General features: G+C 39.1%; 1 protein-coding gene across 1 annotated transcript; it reads right to left on the reverse strand.

Annotated features, from left to right (window-relative positions):
• Nucleotides 1–5763: 5763 nt before the first annotated feature.
• Nucleotides 5764–21855, reverse strand: ranbp10 (RAN binding protein 10). Its single transcript, XM_049722832.2, has 15 exons — nt 21537–21855; nt 18647–18758; nt 17866–17918; nt 15180–15347; nt 14655–14677; nt 13076–13260; nt 11501–11613; nt 10842–10950; nt 10631–10779; nt 10320–10536; nt 9405–9544; nt 9104–9255; nt 8629–8740; nt 8282–8423; nt 5764–7830 (listed from the first exon to the last, which is right to left on the reverse strand). Exons 1-14 carry the CDS (start codon nt 21733–21735, stop codon nt 8293–8295), a joined length of 1863 nt encoding a protein of 620 aa, XP_049578789.1. The 5' UTR covers nt 21736–21855; the 3' UTR covers nt 5764–7830; nt 8282–8292.
• Between the last annotated feature and the right edge of the window lie 277 nt (nt 21856–22132).

Raw genomic sequence — 22132 nt, forward strand, 5'->3', positions numbered from 1 at the left:
CAATATTTTGTCATATGTTCATTTGTACTTCTCCTTACAGGTTAAATTAAGATTTTGAATGGGTTATTGGTCACAAGTGGTGGAATGAGGTTTGACATTATTTCTCTTGGTCTCATTTTTAATTAGGCTATTGAACAGGGGTGTGTATACTTTTTATACTATCATGCGTCATGTTTAGATGTAAATATACACAAATGTGTGCCTCCATTTTAAAAGTTAGAACCCATTAATTCATTTTCAACATTGCTTATCCTGGTCAGGGTCACGGGTACATTAAGAATATGCAAACAAGTAACTAAATAAAACTACCGTTTTGTGGTTTGCAAATTTCACCTATTTAATCTCTTAAACAGGGATTTTTTTCTTTTGACAATATACTGTAGAGCAAATAATACTTTTTTCTTTCTCTGTTTTTTTGCACAGCTTTTTTGTTGACCTATAATGAGGACATCACATTGTGAACCAGAGATGAGTGGTCGTGTTCAACTGCCAAACAATTCATGAACATAGGCACTGAAATCCGTGATCATGTGTGGCACACTTTGGAAGACTAGTGATTTTGTTGTTGTTCCTTTGCTGACTTGACAACAAGTCACTGTCTACCTCAGGGAGCCTCATTCGTCCATCCATTCAAATGTGCGACATCCAGAAAGACTGCATTTTCAATTCTTTCGAATGCCCTACAAGTTATGATGCTACTGCTTGCAGGAAAAAAAAACCTGTTGTATTGAAATTCATTAGTATGGAAAATGGGAATCACTCTGATTGGTTCTTTGCTAGCAAATGCAAATCGTTCCGCCTCAGGGCAGAAGGCTGATAACGACTCCAATCGGACATCCATCCATCCGTCCGTCTGTCTGTCCGTCCAACCATTCATCATCGCCCAAATAATTGTGTATTGTCCTTCCAAAGTCTTAATTTCTTTGTCTTTTAGTGACCTAGTTTGAGATTCAAAAGGCCTTGGATTTAAAACTGCAATAAAGGTAAGTACTAAACAATGTTTGTTCTACCTTCATCCGAGAGGTAAATTTGTGCACGTAAAAACAAAAAAAAACTGTATTGTGCTGGTGCCTTCTGTGTATACACAATCTACTGTACTTGAAATAAAGTGACACGCAGTAGTCTTTTGGTGTGAGCTGATTAATGTTCCAACATATCCCTGAATCGTACACTGTACAGACTCCAACTGCGGCAATCAATTCAATCAACAGCGCTCATGAGCCCATTACAATCTAGCTGAGAGTGTGTGTGTGGGGGGGGGGGGCATCCTTCAACTGGCCTCACTGTAATTATTATTCAGCCAGGCCAAAAGAAAGATGCATAGCTGTATGGCGAGACGGAGAAAAGTGCGACTGAAGTTCGAAAACATGTCTCCAATGACTTGCGCGTGACTATGAACATGCATTGAAATGATTGGGTGAAAAGAAAAGTGGGTGTTGTGTATTTCTCAACCCCATCTCTCCCCCCCTTTGAGAATGAAGTGGCTAGTTGTCATGGTGATTTCTGTGTCCCATAGCAACCACGCTAAATGTTCTTCCCAATTCTGAAGGCCGGAGGTCTTGTGGTGCACTGAGGATGTCGACAGCTTTAAAGGGTATAACATACGTTTGAAAGTCCTTCGAAGCCCGCTGCGCTCACCTTGAGAATAATTACAGGCTCGGCTCTTTGGCTGCACAAGAAAATAAGTTCAACAACACTCAAAGTGAAATTTCAAGCCTGAGTCCGAGCCACTAACCTTTGGCCAGCCAGCAAATTTCAGGGAGTCTTGAATAGGATTTAACCAGCGCTGTGTGTGGGAGTGAAATAGCACATTGTCCTCAGGCTTGATGAATTATATTTATAAATTACGTGTTTTTGTTAGCGAGGAACATTGAATCCAAGTGGACCATGTCCCACATTTTTATTATTGAAATGGCCGATTGGGGTTGTGGCTCTAAGGTGCTTGGTGTGCTCGCTTTTGTCAATTACCAAAAAGAAATGACACACAGACCATTATGGGACACATATTTTGAATATACAGCTTAGACGTTTCCATTATGTACTGTACCACACTAGTGATCCGACTCAGCTTCAGAAAACTGGTGATTTAAAATCCATGCCAACCTCCGCCACAGGAGGAAAATCCTTGACAAATTGATGATGGTTAATATCGATGGAAATAATAGCTTTCAGAACTCCAAGGTCAGGGTGACATGACATCATTGGTTGACATTTGAGCCAAAATGAACTTAAATGCAGACAACCAAGGAGAATACTATTGCAGAAACTTAATCATGAAAAAAAGCGAGACCGGAATTTCACTAACTGCATGTCGCCAATCCAAAAAGCCTCTGGGACAGATGAGACAAACTGGAACTTCTGTCAAGGAACATCAGCTCTATGATCACAGATACAAAAATAAGCATACCACAAAGAGAACACATTACTGTGGAACATGGAAGAGGCTCTGTTACTATGTTCTTCAGCTGCTATGCTCCATCTGGCACAGGGAATGAATGGGAGCGGAGCGCGCTACATCTTCAAACACACCCACGCTCAGAGCAGTGCAAGGGAGCAAAATTAAATTCCGAATGCGCCCCCGATCTCAAAAGTATTCTAGTGAGACACGTGATGCCCAGTGTCAGAAAACCTATTGGGGACCCCAAAACACATAGCTAAAAACATCCAAGAATATATATTGGGATATTCTGAAGTTGGCCCTCCATTCAAACAGCCAACCAAGATCCAATTTTTAGCCCATCCCGATGAAAATTCGAAGGCTCTTGTCTAGTCTCAACAATCACAAAGCACAGCACACAAAATCCGATTTTTAGCCGATGGACTGAAAGCAGGTAGTTTGATATCCAATTTCGATGCGTCTCAGTCTGAATTGCTTCAAACACACATCAGTTTTGCCACTCCATGTGACCCAAGCTTTTAATCAAAGAGCGGAGCGGTAAAGAATGGAGAACATACAAGAAGAACATGACAACAGCAGTCCCTAGATAGAGGAGGAAACGCTTCTCGGTCCGTGGGAAGACGCCGCATACAAGTGAAGCTCAACGGTACGTATCCAAACGAGTTCTTTTATGAAAGAATTTCATGTGTGGCCGCTGTCGCAAATATGACGTTGAATACTTGAATGCTGGACGATACTATAAGGAAACAGCTGAATTTGATGATAAATGCCCAATTTCAAATATCACTTTTTTCATAGTGCAGTATACATTAGATATACATTACACCACCGATTAAAATGTGAGATTTAAATCAAATGTTAGAGCCTATTTGGAAATGGAAACCAAGTATATCCCAAATGTTGATGATGTAATGTCACAAAATCGATTTGAGAAATTGCTGACATTGCTGCATTTTCAAGATAACCTCAGTGTGTCTGAAAATACAAAGATAGATAAATTATGGAAAGCGAGGCCATGGCTCAAAAAGCTGTCTGTGTACCTCCTGAAGAACATTATGCAGTAGATGAAATCATGGCTCAAAAATCTCATCTGAAAGTCTTCGTGCCAGCAAAACCTCATAAATGGGGGTTCAGAATGTGGGGATATGCAGGACAAAGTGATTTCCTGTATGACTTTGATGTTTGTCAAGGGGCAGCTGATCCAGACAAGGAAAGATCTGAGGTTGCAACCCTTCCTGTAGGAAAGAATCACAAAGTGTTCGCGGAGAACTATTTTACATCACTTCCACTGTTCCACCTGCTAGAGGGGGATATACTTCCTTGGCACCTTCAGGATGAACAGGGTAGCATAACGGATGAAAAAGAACTGAAACTAGGAAGAAGGTCCTTGGATTCAACCAAAACAATGTAATCATTGTACAGTGGTGTGACAAGGTTATCAACTTGGTGTCCTCTTTTGTTGAAATTACTACCCTAGACCATGTGAGACGCTGGGATCGGAAGACAAAAACACGTCATGGTTTCCAGCCCATCCATTGTGGAAACCTACAACAGATACATGGGTGGCGTGGATCTTCTGGATATGTTATCCTCCCTGTACAACTACAGCTTCAAAACCAGAAGATGGTACTTGTATGTTTGGTGGCACAGTGGCACTCATCAATTCTTGGTCCCCGCATCGACAAGACCTGTAGGCATTGGACTTCGAGAAAAACAGTACGCCCCTGAGAAGGCCTCAGTTTGCTCTTCCCTGGTAAGCGCAGGAAAGGCGAGAGATCGACCACTGTGCCTCCATAGGTCAGAAAAGATATAATGCACCACTTCCCATCCTGGGGAAAAAAAAACAATTTCCATGTGCACAGTGGAAAATACAATGTCTATCTCTGCCAAAACAAGGACATGAATTGTTTTCTAGCTTACCAGATGGGATGAACAAGTGAAGGTAGCGGGCAACCAAATGCAGCTTGGACCAAAGGTGTTTATTGAAGGGAAAAGAGCAGGTCTACTGGCAGGACAGGGCTTTAGGTGAACATGAGTGAGAAGGTCAGGAAACACGGAAGGATCAGGAAGACAAACGAGGGGAACAATCGGGAGCGTGAGTGAACAGAACAGCATGTACCAGCTGGGAACGACAAGCGGGCAGGGTTTAAATACACGGTGCTAACAAGACAAATAGGTGACAGTGATTGGGCTGATTGCACAACACGGACGACACACAGGCAGGGAGGGAGGGAGGGAGGGGAAAGAGCTTGAACGTGGGACAGAGACACGAATGGATACCCTGACAACAAAACACTGAATACGACACACACAGGGCTAGCAGGTGGGACTGAGGGGCAAAAATGAACATATGTGGGTCGATCGTGCGACCGGGGAGCGGAGAGGTGACACAAACTTCTTTCATGCTTACAACGTTTCATGATGAAAGAGTTACTGTTAAAGGTAGCAGTTTGCAAATCTGCAAATGTTGATGTTATATGATTTGAATGTAACATGTAATGTTTGAAGTATCATTTCTGATACAAATGGGAAAACATGTATACATTATATATAAATATATATATGATATATAATATATCTAACATATAAATATATGCATAAATATATATAAAAGTATGGGAAGATATATACTTTTTGTTTAATTTTTTTGTTAAAGACCCAAATAAAGGTTTCAGTTTCAAAAAATCTGAAATTTTTGTCCATTTTTTCTGGGTTAAGGCATTATAGGGTTAAACGTCATGGCAAATCCCGATTGGCATGAGAGGACTGTAACCTCTTAATAAACTCGGCGATGCCCTCTTGTGTCCAACATTGAAACCTTTCAATTTGTTGTTGGTTTGTGGTCATGAACAAAGTTTTTATTTATTTATATATATATATATATATATATATATATATAGATATATGTGTATATATACACACACACACATATATATACACACATATATAAATATATATATATACGCACATGTATATAGTATATATATAGAGACACACATATATACATATATATACACACATATATAAATATATATATATACACACACATATATATATATAGTATATATATAGTATACAGACTGTTTGAAATGTTTTTTTTCCACAAGACTATTAGGATTTTGTTTTGTTTGAGGCTTCGCTAGATTATCTGTGCCTCTTATGAAATTTTAGGCCTCGTCAGCAAACACTAACACGTCGTTCTCTTAAAAACACGTCAACAGTCCAGTTGAGGTCAATTTAACGATCTATGTGAATGGGAGTACTGACGCATGAGTGACCATTTATTTTCTTTGGTATTACACTGCACAGTCCTCCATTAACATGAGACCCAATTCATACGGAAATAAAACACACAAGATCAGTCATATGCTCATGGATATATTTTAATAAAAATAATTCTGTTAAAACAGAATACAATATTTCTTTATTTTAACACATATCCAGTACATATTTTTTCCAATTATATATATTTTTTTAGCTTTTGTAGATTTTCAAAGTCATGCTAAGGAGACAGTAATTCTTTAAACTTAAAAACAACAACAAAAAAAAGAAAAGAAATCCATTATTACTGTTGTGCTAAAACATAAAAGAAATTAAAATCACAATAGGAGTCAGTTGTACACTGCTCGTCTGCAAAGGCTCAAGATGTTCTCTGTGAAATAGGTCTTGGACCGTCCTTTGAGTCACTGATCAGACCAGTTGGTCATGTCTATGCAGGGATCGAGGGAGACTTGGGTTAAAACATCAGCCAAGAATGCTCCCTTTAGGGATGATAACAGGAAGTTCGGTCGGTGTAACCAGCTAAGAGTGCTCCCTTTCGGGATGATAACAGGAAGTTCTGTCGATGTAACAAGCGTCGTTTAAAGCAGAAAATCAGATGCTCTTGTGGTTGCTATTATTTGATACAAGTTGGTGAAGAACATGTTTAACCCTTTTTTTACTTTTTCCTTAAAAAAAAAAAAAATTTGGTCACATACTGTTGAATTGTATTGTGGAGTCTCTATGTATCTTGAATCTTTGTTGAGTTATTTCTTGTCACTTGCCAGTGTAAAAACATCATGCTTGGATACAATGACCCAGGTAGAGGATTTTTGTTGTTGATTGGCAGTCCTATTACAAGCATGAAATTTAGTTCCATTCCCATTTTCTAAACAAAATATCCACTGCTATTGGAAAGAAACCCCTTCCCCCAATTCTGTTTATTTTGAAAAACAGAACAAAATAAAACACCTTGTTGGAATGCACTTGTAAAATATGTCCCACAGGACAGAATTTTATTTGATTATGGATGATTAATTTCAAGACAAGAAAAAACACGGGGTGCAAGGGAATAAAACATCTTATTTATGCTATAGTAAATATAGGACCTCATTATTTCAACTGCCTCCCCAACTCTACTTGATTTGTCAAGTGTAACGACGTGTGAAATTTTGTCATGCTCCAATTGAATACTATATATGCAACAAAGCATGTAAAATATTAATTCAGCTGTTAGTTACAATTTAGGGAGCAAGGAAATGGCAAACACAAAGAGTTATTTATTATTAGGTGTGGTTTCATCAATTTTATGCTACATTCTGACAGCATACAGAATATTGATGTAATTTTTGTCACCTATTTTTGTTTTGGAACAAGGATGGTTATGATTAATAGAATGTCCTAAATTCCGTCAGTCTAACATTAAATCAATTTATGCTTATATTTTTTAAATTGGGGCTTTTAATTAGTTTAAATGGGAGAGAGGAGAAAATGGCACTGGTCCTTATAAAATTGTTGCTAGGATTTGAGATAATCTTACACTTTGTGTTTGACTCTTTGTTTTCCCATCCCGGAATAATGTACCTCAGCTAGGTCTTTTGCACATCGAAAACACTGGGTGCTTAAATAACTTGTAAATGCTTTTTGTTTTGCTCTTCTGACAAAGTAACAGTGCTCTTCTTTGCAATGCATTGCTTAAAGAATATTTTTTTGTGTGTGTTACAGGGGGATTGGTAAGTTATTCTGGCTATTGTAATAATGTAATGTAGTGCGCGTGTCACCGTGGTAAAGAGTTATGGACAGTGTGGCACAAGATATGGTGAAGATCAAATGTGAAATCTGTATAAAACCTATTATAGGGAGTCAAAGTCCACTAATGAAAAGCAAAAGAGGAGAATGCCTGTCGGTGATGAGCACTACAATCTGACAAAAAAAATGTATAGATCAACAGAAATATAATTAATATTTAAATAGAGTCACACGTTTGTTTGATAATACTAAATTAAAAAGGAAGCTTTTCTCTCAAATCTTCTCTCTGCTTTTTCTGTCTGAGCCGCTGGCTCCGGCGTTGATAGTCAGCCAAACACACCAATCACACACATGCTTCCTTTTCTGTAGCCATGACAACCACCTGCTGGACATGCCCTCTCTCTCAGTGCAACTTAACATAAACCCTGTAGGGAGACAGACAGTAGTCTAAGTACAACAAATTGGTATTCTGTGTATTATCTCTATTAAATGCTCTCTCGGCATGACACTAAATGTGATTGTGATAGCAACAATTTTAAGTATTTACAAGATTATTGTACTGGACATATAGGTCTCGTATGTCAGTCCATATCCACCTTATTCCTGAGCACTGTCATGGAGAAACGAGTACCATAAAATCCTGTGTATAATGGGCATCCGTGTATAATACACCTCCATGCATAAAACGCATATATATATATATATATATATATATATATATATATATATATATATATATATATATATATATATATATATATAGATCATATATATATATATAGATAGATATATATCTATATCTATATTTTTTTTATATACACGTACTTGCTAAGAGAATAACCATATTCACATATTTGTTCTCTGTCTAGTACCTACCCACACACGGGCTAGAGCAAAAAGTTGTCGACTCTGGCGAAAGAGCAGGAACCAGATCTGACCCGGGCCATAAGCTGTACACACTCTGTGGCCTGACCCAGTGCTAACACCAAAGGAGGTTGCTTAGGCAAATTTTGGGACTCTAGATATGAGAAACACAAAACAGAGTAAAATGTATCACTAATAAGTATAAATTCAGCTAAAATGTTTGACATCAATGATTTGATAACTTGACCACTACTTTACTTAGTTCTGCTAAGATATCCCATTTTAAAATACAAACGACCAAGTTGGGATCAATGCTGTAATGGCGTACAATACATGCAAGAGTGTGCTTTCTTTTCTACCCAGTATGGCGCTGTTGAGTGCGGAGCAAAGCGATTCTCTCTGTGTGGGGTCTAACTGCTGGCCCACGGGGCAGTTCCACGGATCGGAGTACGCTAACAGGCTGAATGCATCCTGCACACACAAATGTATCCTCAACAACATTGGAAATATCACACATTTCATATTGCCAAAGGTAAACGTTCACAGCCTGAATCATTAATATTTTGGCCACTTGGGGGCAGCAGAAACAAAAAATATGAACATTTCAAAATAATCACCTGGCTAATTTTGAAATTTAAATTACTGTACAATAATATAATTTTTTTTGTGGTGCGCATTTATTTGAATGACAAACATCATATTGTTGTTACTGCTTTTTTAAATGAAAAGTCTCATTCAAAAATATTGTATTTGGGCTATAAAGACAGATCATATTCAAAAGTGCAGGTGAGCGTGTGTGTGTGCGCGTCTATGCATGCTCATGCGTATATATACCTGCAACATCTTCTTGTGTGTTGTGTTCTTGCCATACTCGCGGCACAGCTTTTCATTCAGTGCCTGAAGTTCCCGTCCAAATTGTATCATCCTCTCTGTGGCGGCTTGATTCCCTCCGCAAAGTTGCCTGCCATTTCTATAACTCTCTTCTCCTGGCAACAGAGAAAGAGGCACAATAATCAGAAATTTGCAAGTAACGCTACACATGAAGCTAAATTGTTACAAGAAAGAAAAAAACAGGGAAAAAGAGTGAAAGTAACTTGGCAAAATTTCAGTACGCTCTACATTAGTGTGTGCATACCTGTGACACCATTACCAATACTGTTGTCATCTGGCTGAAGTATCTCTTCGTGTTTATATGTGCCATTCATGATACGAGCAGATGACCCCTCAACAACCCCATTAGTGTAGTGTTCTGCTTCAATCTCCATCTCACTGTCACTATGCACACATAAACAAACACGTCAGGTAGGTTGATCACCGGCACCATGTACCATCATTCAAGGAAGGGTATAACATTCAATTGAGGCATAACAATTCATTACGACTCAAGATGCAAATATCACGACATAGAATAATGAACTGGAACATGAGGCCAAAGCGTGGGATAGATTTTTTTTTTAATGTAACATTATGTGTTGTGACATTCAGTACTTTCAGTCTGTGTGAATAGAATGTCACTTCCGCCTCTTGATTGCTTTGAGCTCTTCTATGGCCCACATATGGTGTGTGTGTGTGTGTGTGTGTGCGTGTGTGCGTGTCCGCGCGTCCTGGGAAAAAAGTCCTTTGCATTTACTAAATTTGAACATGTACATTGATTGCACATGATAAAAATGTGTTACGATAACATAGGAGTCTACCACATACACTCAATATTTTTTTCAGTGTACGTTGTAAAGGCTGCATTCCAGTAAAGTGTGTACTAAACCCTTCAAGAGGTAGAGGAACACATCTTATGCTAGGTTAGGGGTGTCCAGCTACGGTCCTCAAGGGCTACTGTCCAGCCTGTTTTCTACGTCGCCACGCCACAACACACAAAATTAAAAGCAAAGAATTGTTATTAAAAAAAATATCTTGGTAAGATACAGGTGCCACTCAGGAGTCAAGCTCCTACTTAACTACAGTGATTGAATTTGGAAGGGTCTCAAAGATATACTAGATTATGTTTCAAGACCAAGACGTATTTGAAAAGCAGATGAAGCCATGCTCTTTCTACCTGGTTTCTTGGTTGCTGTTGTTGCTGTGTGGCTGGCTCTTGGTGGAGTCAGAAGAATTAGACTCAGAATAGTTGATGGATGAAGGTGAAGAGGAAGTGGATGAGGAGGCTGAGGAGGACGTGCTGGGGTATTTTATGTTGCTGCTAACAACGCTGCTGTGGCTCTTTGATTTTTTGGAGGGGGTCACCCCATTACTGCATGTTGGGCTGTCTACACCTGGCGGAAGGAGCACAATCCATTGACTAATAGTTGTGACGATTGAGACCCAGCTGTGAGGATTCTGAAAAAGGTTTGAAAAGCAAAAACACACCTCCAGCGTGCACGTGTGAATTTCCAGTCCCCTGGCGAGGGCTAAGGTTGGGAGAACCAGGGTAACTTCCCTGGGACTTGGGGGATCGAATTGTCAAGCAGCGAACCTCGCTGTCTGTACCGTTCACCATTTCCACAAATTGACGACACCTACAAAACATGCGTATTAGTGTTGCTGAATTTGACAATAAATCCCAAGCTTGCTAACTTACTTCAACATAAACAGAAGGTTTGGATTGTGTTCTAACAGGCCTGGATAAAGTTGCTGTGTGGCTTCGATGGCTTCACCCACACGTCCCTCCAGCACCAGCTTCTGTATTCCTGTTCAGCAAATTGGATCTAGTTTACACTATGGAACCTTTTCTGGTCCACAGGTCTAGTCAAAAATCAACACAGCAGTACTCTTAAAAAGGTCATTTGGGGGTTAGTGTGTTCATGACTGAACAAATGAGTCATGTGTATCTAAGGTACACTGTTAATAAATAAAAAAAAAAAAATTAAAAAAAAAACAGCACAAGTCACCTTGGGGACCGGGCCCTCAAATAAAAATTTAATTTTGGCATGACATTATTATTTGATGTTTATTGTTTATTCCATTTTATTACAAGATTAAATGCATTTTCAGTTTTAGGCCCAGTCGTTGCTGTTTTAATGTGTGCACTACATGATATTTTCTCTTTGATCCTCTGATTGATAATTATGGAATCCAGTCGCGAGCCCGATTTGACGGTTCGTTGGGCTGGATTCATCAGCCCACGGGCCATCAGTTGCTGATCACTGCCCTTGGTGTTATATTAACACCAGCAGATTGACAGTGTAGTTGCTAGTTAAGACAAAGAAATTAATTTGTATATGCAGGTTATTCACTTACTCTGTCTGTTCTTTATAGATGTTTGGTCCTCTTGTATCATGGTCTCTGTGACTCTGGCAAAAGCAGTGGCAGTGGCATAATATCCATGGTGGACCAGGTAGCTAGATACCATACTGGGGAGTAAGGAAATTTATTTAAAACATCAAATAAAATTTGTAGATGCTATCAAAGGCAACTCATTGATTTGCGTCATTTATTTCATAGTTTTAATTTGATTCAAAATTATAATAAGACATTATTTCTTGTTAAAATGTTAAGTTTGAATTTTCAAGTAATTTATTTTGGTTTGAAACACTTGTATTTTGTTAGCCAAATATACACAGTTGTTCAAGAACACGGTTAATTGATACTTACAAATCCGATTCCAATGAATGGGACTTTGTGTTAACTAAAACCACAATAAAATGATTTTCAAATCATGTTCAACCTATATTGAATGGAAAATTCTACAATGAAAAGATATTTAATGTTCAAATTGATCAACTTTATTGTTGTTTTATTGATTTTATTATTTTAGTAACTTTGAATTTTGTGGCTGCAACACATTCCAAGGCCAAAAATCAACGTTGAATGCTCAAACGCTATCATGTAAAGCAAAAGCCATTCATCAACAACACCCAGAAAGACGGACAGCCGACTTCTCTGAGTCTGAGCTCATCTAAGATGGACTGATGTAGAGTGGAAAAGTGTTCTGTGGTCCACATTCCAAATTGTTTTGGAAAATAATACTTTGTGTTCTGCGAGCCTAAGAGGAAAAGCAACATCCAGGTTGTTGTGAGTACAAAGGTAATTTGTGCCAAAGGAATGGGTGACTTACACATCTGGAAGGCTGCATTAATGCTCAAAAGTACTGGAGAAACATATGCTACCATCCAAGTAACATCTTTTTCATGGATGCCCCCGTTTATTTCAGCTGGACAATACCAAGCCACATTGTGCACATGTTACAACAGTGTGGCTTTGTAGAAAAAGAGTGTTGCGGGCATTACAATGGCCTGCATGCAGAACAGACCTGTCTCCCATTGAAAATATGTGGCGCATAATAAAGCATAAAATATGACAATGGAGATCGCTGACTTTTGAAGAGATGAAGCAGGACCTCTAGTAAGAATGAGAAAGAATTCCACCTACAGATCTTCAACAATTAGTCTCCTCAGGTTCCAAACATTTCTTTTATATTAAAAGAAAAGGTAATGCACTTTGAGAACAAGGCGGGATTTCGGCCCAGATGACAAGACATGTTTTTCTGTTGAAAAAATTTGTGGAGCTTTATTTCTTTAGAGTAAATGTGACTAATGAGATAAATAATGCATGGCTTGCTTTTGTTATTGTTTTGTGTGAATCCTCTATTATGTATTGCTGGTTTCTCAGTTTTGAAGGCATTGTTGGGGTTGTTTCAACATGTAAAGACTTGGACGACGGGAAATGCCTTTTAAAACCAAATTGAACCTTGCTTGAACTTGATTGAGCACATATAGCGGTCATCTTGTCGTTACTTAAGTTCAACACACCTATTGCATTTAAAAGATAAAAAGATACATTGAGTGACTGAAAGATGTAAACAGAATAACTTACTTCTGCAGGACAGCTTGCCAGTCACCCAGCCTTTCTCCTATTGGGAATCGAGCGATCATTCCGTGGATCTTAGCCCTCCATTCGCTCATGTAGTCCTCAATGTCAAAGACAAATGGCTGCTGTCCAAAGTTTGCATCGACAATCTCGCCCGGGGTTTGAAGTCCCACAGTGGGGTACAGGTTAGGCTGGGTTAATAGGAGGGTAGAAATGTTGGAAACAAGATTATACCTAGATACCTATGATGTCATGTCACTCTTGCAGCACTGTTGTGTTCAGTAACAATAAACCTTTCTCGTTTGTCCCAACAAAACATTAAAGGGATCAAATGTGATCCGTTTTGTGAAATCCAATCAAACTAAGGAAACATTTCAATTGCCAACATTGGAAATCAAAGAACATTACATACTGTTCTCTTACCGGACAAAACTGCCCTCTGAAAACACATTCTGGTAAGTGGAACAGCAGTGAATTAACAGAAAGGAGGGATGTTGAGGTCAAGTGCAGTGGATATAAAAAGCCTTCATAGCACTGATCAAATGCCAGGATGTTGTGATGTATGTAAATAAATAAATAAATAAATAAATAAAAAATAAAAAATCCATGTGAAACATTATTAATGTTGTAAAACGTGCAAAATCCGTCAGATTGTGTTGTAGGTTATTTCTGGTGCACATACTGCTTTAGATCATTTCACATTATTTTCGTGATGAGCAGTGTGCATCTGGAATGTTAACCACAAAGTTAAAGCTAGCTCTCATCGGACTGTAACACCTTCTCTACACATGCAGCAGTGGTGATTGCTCAGAGACTGCAAGGGAAGCTCACTGTCCACTAAAAACCCCGCTGCCTCCCAGGGGAAAAAAAGTGGTGAGTATGTACTGCTCTCAGTGCACTTTACTGAAAAAAATACGTACTAGAATAACTTCATCTTTTCTTCAGAATCAGCTACTTACAACAGATAACTGACAGGACTTCTCATCGCCTGCAGCGCCTCTGCGCGTTGACACAGCCGGACACTGAGCTTCTACTATTTTGTAAAATGTGTTTTTCAACTATGCAAAAGTGGATAAACGCTGCGATTTATCCCGCCCATGGGACAATCAGTGTATCTAGGGGTATGTGGGACAGTGGGTTTTTGCAAAATGCAGCCGGCTTGGATATTTATCTTCGCATAGGCCAGACATATGAAGAAGTAGTAGTAAACAGACATCCAATGTTGCTGTCAACCTCTTGGCAACCTCCCTGACCGGTTTTCTTGTAGTTTAGTCCATCAACTTTGCTGGGAAGGTGGTAATGTCATTATTGTGCTATACTTTCATAAAATGATGTGGCTGTTTTAGAAATTAGAAACTGTTCCCTACGGTCAACGAACTTTATTTGGGGTTAATCTTTGGCACTTCAAACGGCAGCAAATGCTTTATCTTGGTCTCAGTTCTTGAAATCACAAAAACCTGAATTTGTATAAATGTTTTAAGACTTTTTCTATCCACTGTAAGTCAATCAAAGAGCAGGGAAAGCTCAATTTAGCCTCAAAGTTAAGTAGGTGACATATTGAAGGTAAATGTTACAAGGTACTTACAGGGAGATCCGTGAAAGCCACACCTGTAAGGTAAAAGAAAATTGCCTTTGTAATATATGATTCCAGCCAATTAATATGACCAATGAATAACATTGTTTTAATTAAGTTCTATTGACTGCAAATGTACCACAATTTCTCGAGAATTACAAATCGGGGTGGGGCATAATACACAAGTACAAAAAAATATCTGGCATATTATGTGGATGCTTACCGGTTCCTTGGGCTTGTGAAAAAGTTTCACTCCAATATGATATTCTAATGTCTAATGTTACTCATGTTTAGTGACAATTTTTGCTACTCACTGTGAGTCACAGAGCATATTAGGTCTGCTAAGGATCATGGGAGATGGTAAGTCATTTACCTTTGTTTACAAAAAAAAAGCTACTGTATGGTTGGAGCTACTATATCACATGTAAGCGCAGGCACACACACATATATATTTGTATACGCACGCATATGTACGTAAAATGCAGGAGTGTGTGTTATTCTCGAGAAATTGAGGTACACAGACCTAATTCCACTTACCTAAACTAATGCCATTTTTGGTGTAAAAGCAAGTGTTGTTGATGAGGTTAACACAGCAGCCAATCACATCACCCGTCGTGAAGGTTGGACCGTATGGTTGGCCAGTTCCAGAGGAGCAGAAGGAGTGGCCATCATCTCCATGGTAACCATATGAGTGCTTGTCCCATCCTGAAATAGGGCGAGGATTAGGATTAGCTTTTACTTTATACTTTGAACCCTTGTGAAAAAATGTCTGTCACAGGGAAATTGAGAATGTGAAACATCATTTTCAACTAAATTAGTGAATCATGTTCATTGGAACATAGCTAAGTCACTTATTTATGTCAGATGCTCACATTCATTACCAATTTTTCGGCAAGCATTTGCATTGATGTGCTTTCTGAGGCATGCACTTTTTGTGTTAACGGTGAAGTGAAATAGATGGCCACCTGGGGGCTCTCTTGAGAGAAGAAACTGGTGAGACAGTCAGCAGGTATAGCAGCACACAGAACCCAAACCAACCCATCATGAGTTTGGGATTTTAACCATGACCATTTTTGCTCCTTTTTCTCATACGTGTCTAAGCAACTGGTTTGTTCATCCACAATGTTAAATCATATCTAAACCAGAATTTAGCCACATAGACCCATCGACCTATACTTTATATCGCTTATTGTCACCCTAAAGTGATCACCAGCTAATTAGCTGTAAACAAAAATCAAGACATGAATTGTGTAACTTTAGCTTTTACGTACATATTTCCATTGAAAAGAGTGTAGTTTAAGAAACGAAAATGTAGACATTTAGACTTTTGAAAATTTTACTAATTAGCATACCAATAGTGTTTTTGCAATGCAAAACACCAATAATGACATCTATGTGGCGGTGTTGTTCCCCTTAATGCTACGGACATCTGAAGGTAGCAAATGCAGATTCATGTCACGGTTCGTGCAAGGTTGTAAACATCTGAGAACAGTTTAACTGTTTGTTTTTTTTGTCGCAAGAAAAATTTGGAAATATACCAAATTCACATGCGTCAAGAAAAGTACAGGCAAACCCCTGACGATAGTTTGGCCAAGGTTTACTACCTTGAACGAATGCTATCAAACGCTGATGAAAATCCTAACATTCGGTACCTTAGCAAACACTAGCTAATGTTTGCTGTTTAGTATATTTGTGTGTTTTATGTTTGTGTGGTCTCTGTATGGTGCAGTATTAGATTAATCTGCTGACAGGGATATTGCCTCTAAAGCCAGGCTCACTACTCCAACATGCTAATGAAATGGGCAGGCCTCCACAGCGGGATCAGACATAGAGGTCAGCAGTAGAGAACATTGTACTATTAAGGGACACACATGCAAACGCAAAGATGCATGACTTGCCTTTCTTGCATGGGTACATAACTAAATGTGTGTAAACAACTAATCACCAAATAAATCCAGTGATAAAAAACAGTAGCAAAGTTTCCTCACAAACAGCCAACGGGTCCAGACAGATTCACAAATAAGCACAACCAAATGAACAGTATTCATTCAGACTTAACGCAATCAACAATAATCTGTCTAGCAGGGCTACTGTCCATCGGAATCCTAGCAACCAACAATATTTTCATGACTAATGTTTGGACAGAATTACGTTCGTGCATGAAACCTTTTTTTACCCTGTTCCACCCTATGACACGTTGGAATCAAGAAGAATGATCTTTGATGGTGAGTGCATCTAAAGTCAGATAAACTCACTGCCCTTGTGTCCACTGCATTTGACAAACCCCAACTACCAAACTATAATTTGAGTGCTCAATAAGCAGGTCAAATGGTTCCAAATAGACCTAGACCAAAACATTAACCAGTTCATGCAAGAGATCACAGAGATTAAAGGATGTTATTTCAACCTAAAACTAAGATGTACGATTCAGGCAGCCGGCCGCTGGCATAGATATCAATACATTGACCTAGCTTTTGTTGCAATGTTGACGTTAAGACGGATGTGACGGAAGTGTTCTGCGGTTACTATTTAGGGCATTTTTTTATTTATTCTCTGTTATCAGTCAACTTTCAACAAGTCCTGCTTGACAAGTGGAATGCCATACAAGGCATTGTGTGACTGAGGTTAAAGCAGGGATTGTCAACTTGTCGTCCGCGGCCCTCTAGCGGTCCGTGGTGATATTGCTGATGGTCCACGAAATTGGAAATGGAAAATAATTGTGTTTTTTTTTTTAAATCAAATTAATTATTTAGGCTTGATTTATTTTCCAGCTAATTTTGTTAATCATTTACCCATCCAATTTATGTCAAATGTAGCTGAGATTCCCAAAATAGAGATACAGATGCAAATAAATACCCTGTATAGGTCTATCCTCCTTCAGTGCAAAGTAAAATAATATTCGAAATAAATTCTACATTTAATTTCTTTGAAATGCTTCAGTTATGACCCAGTCCCATAAAAACCAACCAAAAAAAGTCAATAGTGAAAGCAGAAGAAGCTTTTTAGGCATAGACAGCGAAGACGGGCACATTTTGAAAGCACTCATACATCATTGCAGCTCCTCTTCCATCCTACACTCCTTACAAATGGAGCATTATTTAAAAAGGCAATATTCAGGCATAAACTGAATTGGTGTGAAACTGGAAAATACTCACAAATTTCAAACCTTTTTATTATACGTCCACCCGATCTTATAATGCAATATCAGTCACTTGCTACTCACCAGGCAGTCGATTCATGTTGACCCCTTGTGCAGACAAGCCGATTCCCATGTAGCTGGATGCAAAAAAAAAAAAAAAAAAAGGAGAACATGTTGCTTGGCATTCATCTGTTTTGTTTTGCATAAATGTAATTATCATCAGACTAAGCTTCTTTCAAATTTTTATTTTTTTTTGCATGTGCTGTATTCGTAACGAAACTTGGATTCAAGTGCAATTTGCTAGAGTGAGTAAACACGCAGTTTGGGTGTCAGTATTTAAGATCTTACTACAAATATGGCAAATTTAGAATGTCAAACACACCACGCCAAACAGGTGTGCAGTCTGTTGAAGAGTTACCCGACCTTTGAAAAGAAACACCCATTTTACATAATAAAATTGTTATGACAGATCACCAAACAAGCTAGCTTGAATAATGATGATCCAGTCTCAATTTACTCGTAGACTGAGTAACTCGGTATGAAATCTGGGCCAATATAATCAAACAAAAAGCAATTATACTTGCAGAAAGCCATGACTTTTTATTTTGTATGAATAGTAACAGGTTGATGGATACACAACTTTATTGTACCTTCTGTCTGTTTGCTCAGGTTTGTCCCGCCTCAGAAATGTATATAAAAAAAAGTCTGGGGCCTCACTACCATTAATGTGATGTCAAATAGAAGGCCGCAAAATACTATCCTGCGGGCCACAAATGGGCTGCAGTGCTGCAACTTTGAGAACGCTGGTCTATATAAATGACAAGTAAGGAAATGCAAAAAAGCTAATATTTAAGAGTGTACTTACCCATCTCGACCTTTACTGACGATTTTGACTTCAAAATAGTAGATACCACAAGCTGCTGGGATTGGATGTGTGGCTCGTACAGATGCGGCATCCTTGTGATTTTTGCCATGTCCTGCAAGTGAAAAACAATTATGCCCATGAGGAAAAAGGTCACATCAATTTACTTCAGGGTTTATATGATCTGCATAACATTCTCACATTTTCTAAGTTAGGGCATCTGCTTGTTTATTATTGAGAGTCAGATTCATGTTTTGGTTATTTTGGTCCTTGAAAATGTCCTCACATGAGAATGTCCATTAAGTCTAAAATGTTTGGGGTCCTGAATTTATTTTAAAATGGTGCCCATGTTATGTGTTTGGTCTTTGGGGTATTAATATTACATATCTAAACAGTAAAATACCCCCATAATTCTGATGTGTGTTTGGGATCATTGTCCAGGTGGAACATCCGGTTTCAGGTGTTTAAGTGTTGATTTGAAGTAAATTTGAAGAATTTTGAGTTTTTTTAAAGACATTCAGTAACATCCCAGGAACCACCAATATTTAAGCCAGCCCAGAACTGGAAAATGCTGAAATAACAGTGTCATTGTCCACAGTGAAGCGCTATTGACTGGGTGGGTGCCGACCAAGAAAGAAGCCCCTGCTCTAAAATCAACACATTCAAGCTTGACTGAAATTTGCACCGACCCATATGGACAAGCCAAATGCCTTCTAGACAAATGTTTTATGGTCAGGTGAGACGAATACTGAAGTATTTGGTCACAAGTATGTTTGCATGAGTTAAGGGCCTTATAAGGGTCACGACAGAGCTGGAGCTCATCACAGCTGCTTTGGCATTAGAAAAATGAAACTGAACCTCTTTCTTTTAACGCATGGTTTTCCTTTTTGATAATCTTTCTCAGAGAAACTGTTGGTGTCTGGGGAGGTCTCTTCTAAGCAGATGTAGAATCCATCCATCCAGCCATTATCTGCGTGTCCTTATTCTCACGAGGGCTGCGGGCACACTGAAGCCTATCCCAGCAGTCTTAGGGGGGTAGGCGGGGGACACCCTGAAGTGGTCACCACCCAATTGCAGGGCACGTAGACAAACAACCATTCACACACACACACCTACTGACATTTTGTTGAGGTGAAATGGCCTACCATGCATGTTTTTGCTATGTGGGAGGAAACCAGAAGACCTGGAGGAAACTCCCGCAGGTAGGCGGGGAGAACAAGCAAACTCCACACAAAAAGGAAGAAGCCGGAATTGAACCCCACATCTTTGAGTTGTGAGATGGATGCGCTAACCAGTGCTCCACCATGCCGCCGGATGTAGAATCTATTTCAGCAAAACAATTGCTTCCGGTTGCGACCATGGGAGAACGAGCAAACGGTGTGCTTGACATCAGGTCAAATCAAACCCAAATCCAGTCTGAAAATTATGTTCCAGAAGCTTGCAAGAATACCCAGTGTGAACAGCTAAAGTAATTAATATGCTAATTATAAGACGTGTGAGACATAAATGGTCAAATGAAAAGGCTATTGTAAAGATATTTTTGGACAAAATCCCACAGAGTACAGCTTTAAGTAAACACTAGAATAAATGGAAAATATTCATAACAAGAGCATTAACAGCACATCAACATATAAAAAAAAATAGTGAGCTATATCAAACCAGACCACGCTTCTGTCAAAGCAAACAGATAAATACTGCAAAATATAATCAGTGGATTATATCCATCTCTGCATGTCATCCTAGATTTCATCAAAATAAGGCCTTTAGCATTTCTGCACAGAAGGAAACTTAGCAGGTATGCAAATTCTAAAACTGAGTAATAATATGCAGTGCGGCATCTTATGTGCGTCATGTTTTAAGTGATTTAAACCGATTTCAATGACTATGTGAGCTATATAGAAGCCTGCTTTGTTGACAATTTGACCTTATCAAAAGTAACAAAAAAAACAATGGTTTGATAGAGATGGCACTTGTTATCTGCATGAAATAAAAACAATAGATATTCTTGTCATCAGGATGGGCGACTGATTCTATTGCAGGACAAATACTTTGTGGATTAGGCAAATGTCGACGATAAGATTGACAACAGGATCGGTGCATTTGGCCTTATGTATGCGCAGAGGCCTCCAGCAGCTGGTGAAAACGAGCTGGTTGCCTGTTAAGAGGCATCAGACTGAGCTCGAGACAAATTCGGATTCAACTAAACTGGGCCGTTTGTCTCATGAGGCACACCGTTAATATGCGTATTTTTTTTTTTTTTTTTTAGAACACGATCGCTGTAAAGTGCGAGATACTTTATTTGGGGTGTTATTTCGTGCCCCCTCCCCCCATCAGTTCTATCCAGTGCTGTCGTGTTAAAGGTTAACACGTACTGTATGTTTCGTATCCAAGTTGTGGCCTGTTTATCCTGTCATCCTCGCTCCCCACTAGCATTCTAGTCACAAGTTAAAACTAGATTCGGAAACGTTGACTAGCCATCCGGCTAAATTCCGTGCTTGCATAGCTGTTAGCTAGCTCCTAAATACCATCAGAGCCACTAATCACAAATGGTCTTTTCGACCCAGAAATTTTAACTATAGAGTGCGTCAAACACAATGTCATGTCACTACAAAACAACAACGCCATTAGTGACAAATGAGGAAAGGAAACTGTTGATTAAGGGTGAATTTTCAGTATTGTTATTGGATGACTTGTCGAGTCCAGTGAGTTCACCGTTTGGGCAGTTAGATTTGCTCGCCTGAGAAACAAAGCAAGGCTAGGGCCAAAAAGGCAGCTATTACTGGATTCACCACTCACACCGTCAACATGATTATAGAGTGTAAGATAACCATCGCAACAAATAAGAACTAACGCACCGTCCACATGGCTAACGTTACTGAGACAAATCTCTAACCTTTGTAATGGACCCTCAGGTTGTTCTGTGACAGTCCAATGTAGCTGTATTTATCCTTGGGACTCCAAGATCGAGGTAAAGGGGTCTCTTCCTCGTTCACGGCCGGATAAAGCCGCTTGAGTCGCTCATTCAGCTCATGTTCTTGGTAATTAAATACAGGATCCCCCAACGACAAGCTGCCCGCACCGAGCTCTGCCATTTTTGTCTCGTTTCTTAATGTTCGCCTCTCTATAGCTATCCCGTGTCACTTCACTGGAACTGTACGCTGAAAGTGAGAGGGGACTGTGAGGAGAAAATAGCAGCGGTGTGACATCCCCGGATAAGCAGCAGTAGTCACTCTAGGCTGGACCAGTGCTTTGTGGGTATTGTAGTTTTTAATTAGGCTCTTTCATGTTAACGCTTCCAGAAAAGACTACACTGCTTTGCTACCGCACCCCTCAGGGGTCCTTTATGAACCAAGGCAGCTGGAAAATGTAGTTTTCCTAATGAAATGGGCTCATGTGTTGCTATAATAACGGATAAGAGTAAGTAAAAGGCAAATATGGTGAGTAAATCCCATTGAAAACACGCCATGGTTTTAAAGTGATCGGGTAGCA

Source organism: Syngnathus scovelli, chromosome 6 (assembly GCF_024217435.2).
Source record: "Syngnathus scovelli strain Florida chromosome 6, RoL_Ssco_1.2, whole genome shotgun sequence".
Lineage (NCBI taxonomy): Eukaryota > Metazoa > Chordata > Actinopteri > Syngnathiformes > Syngnathidae > Syngnathus > Syngnathus scovelli.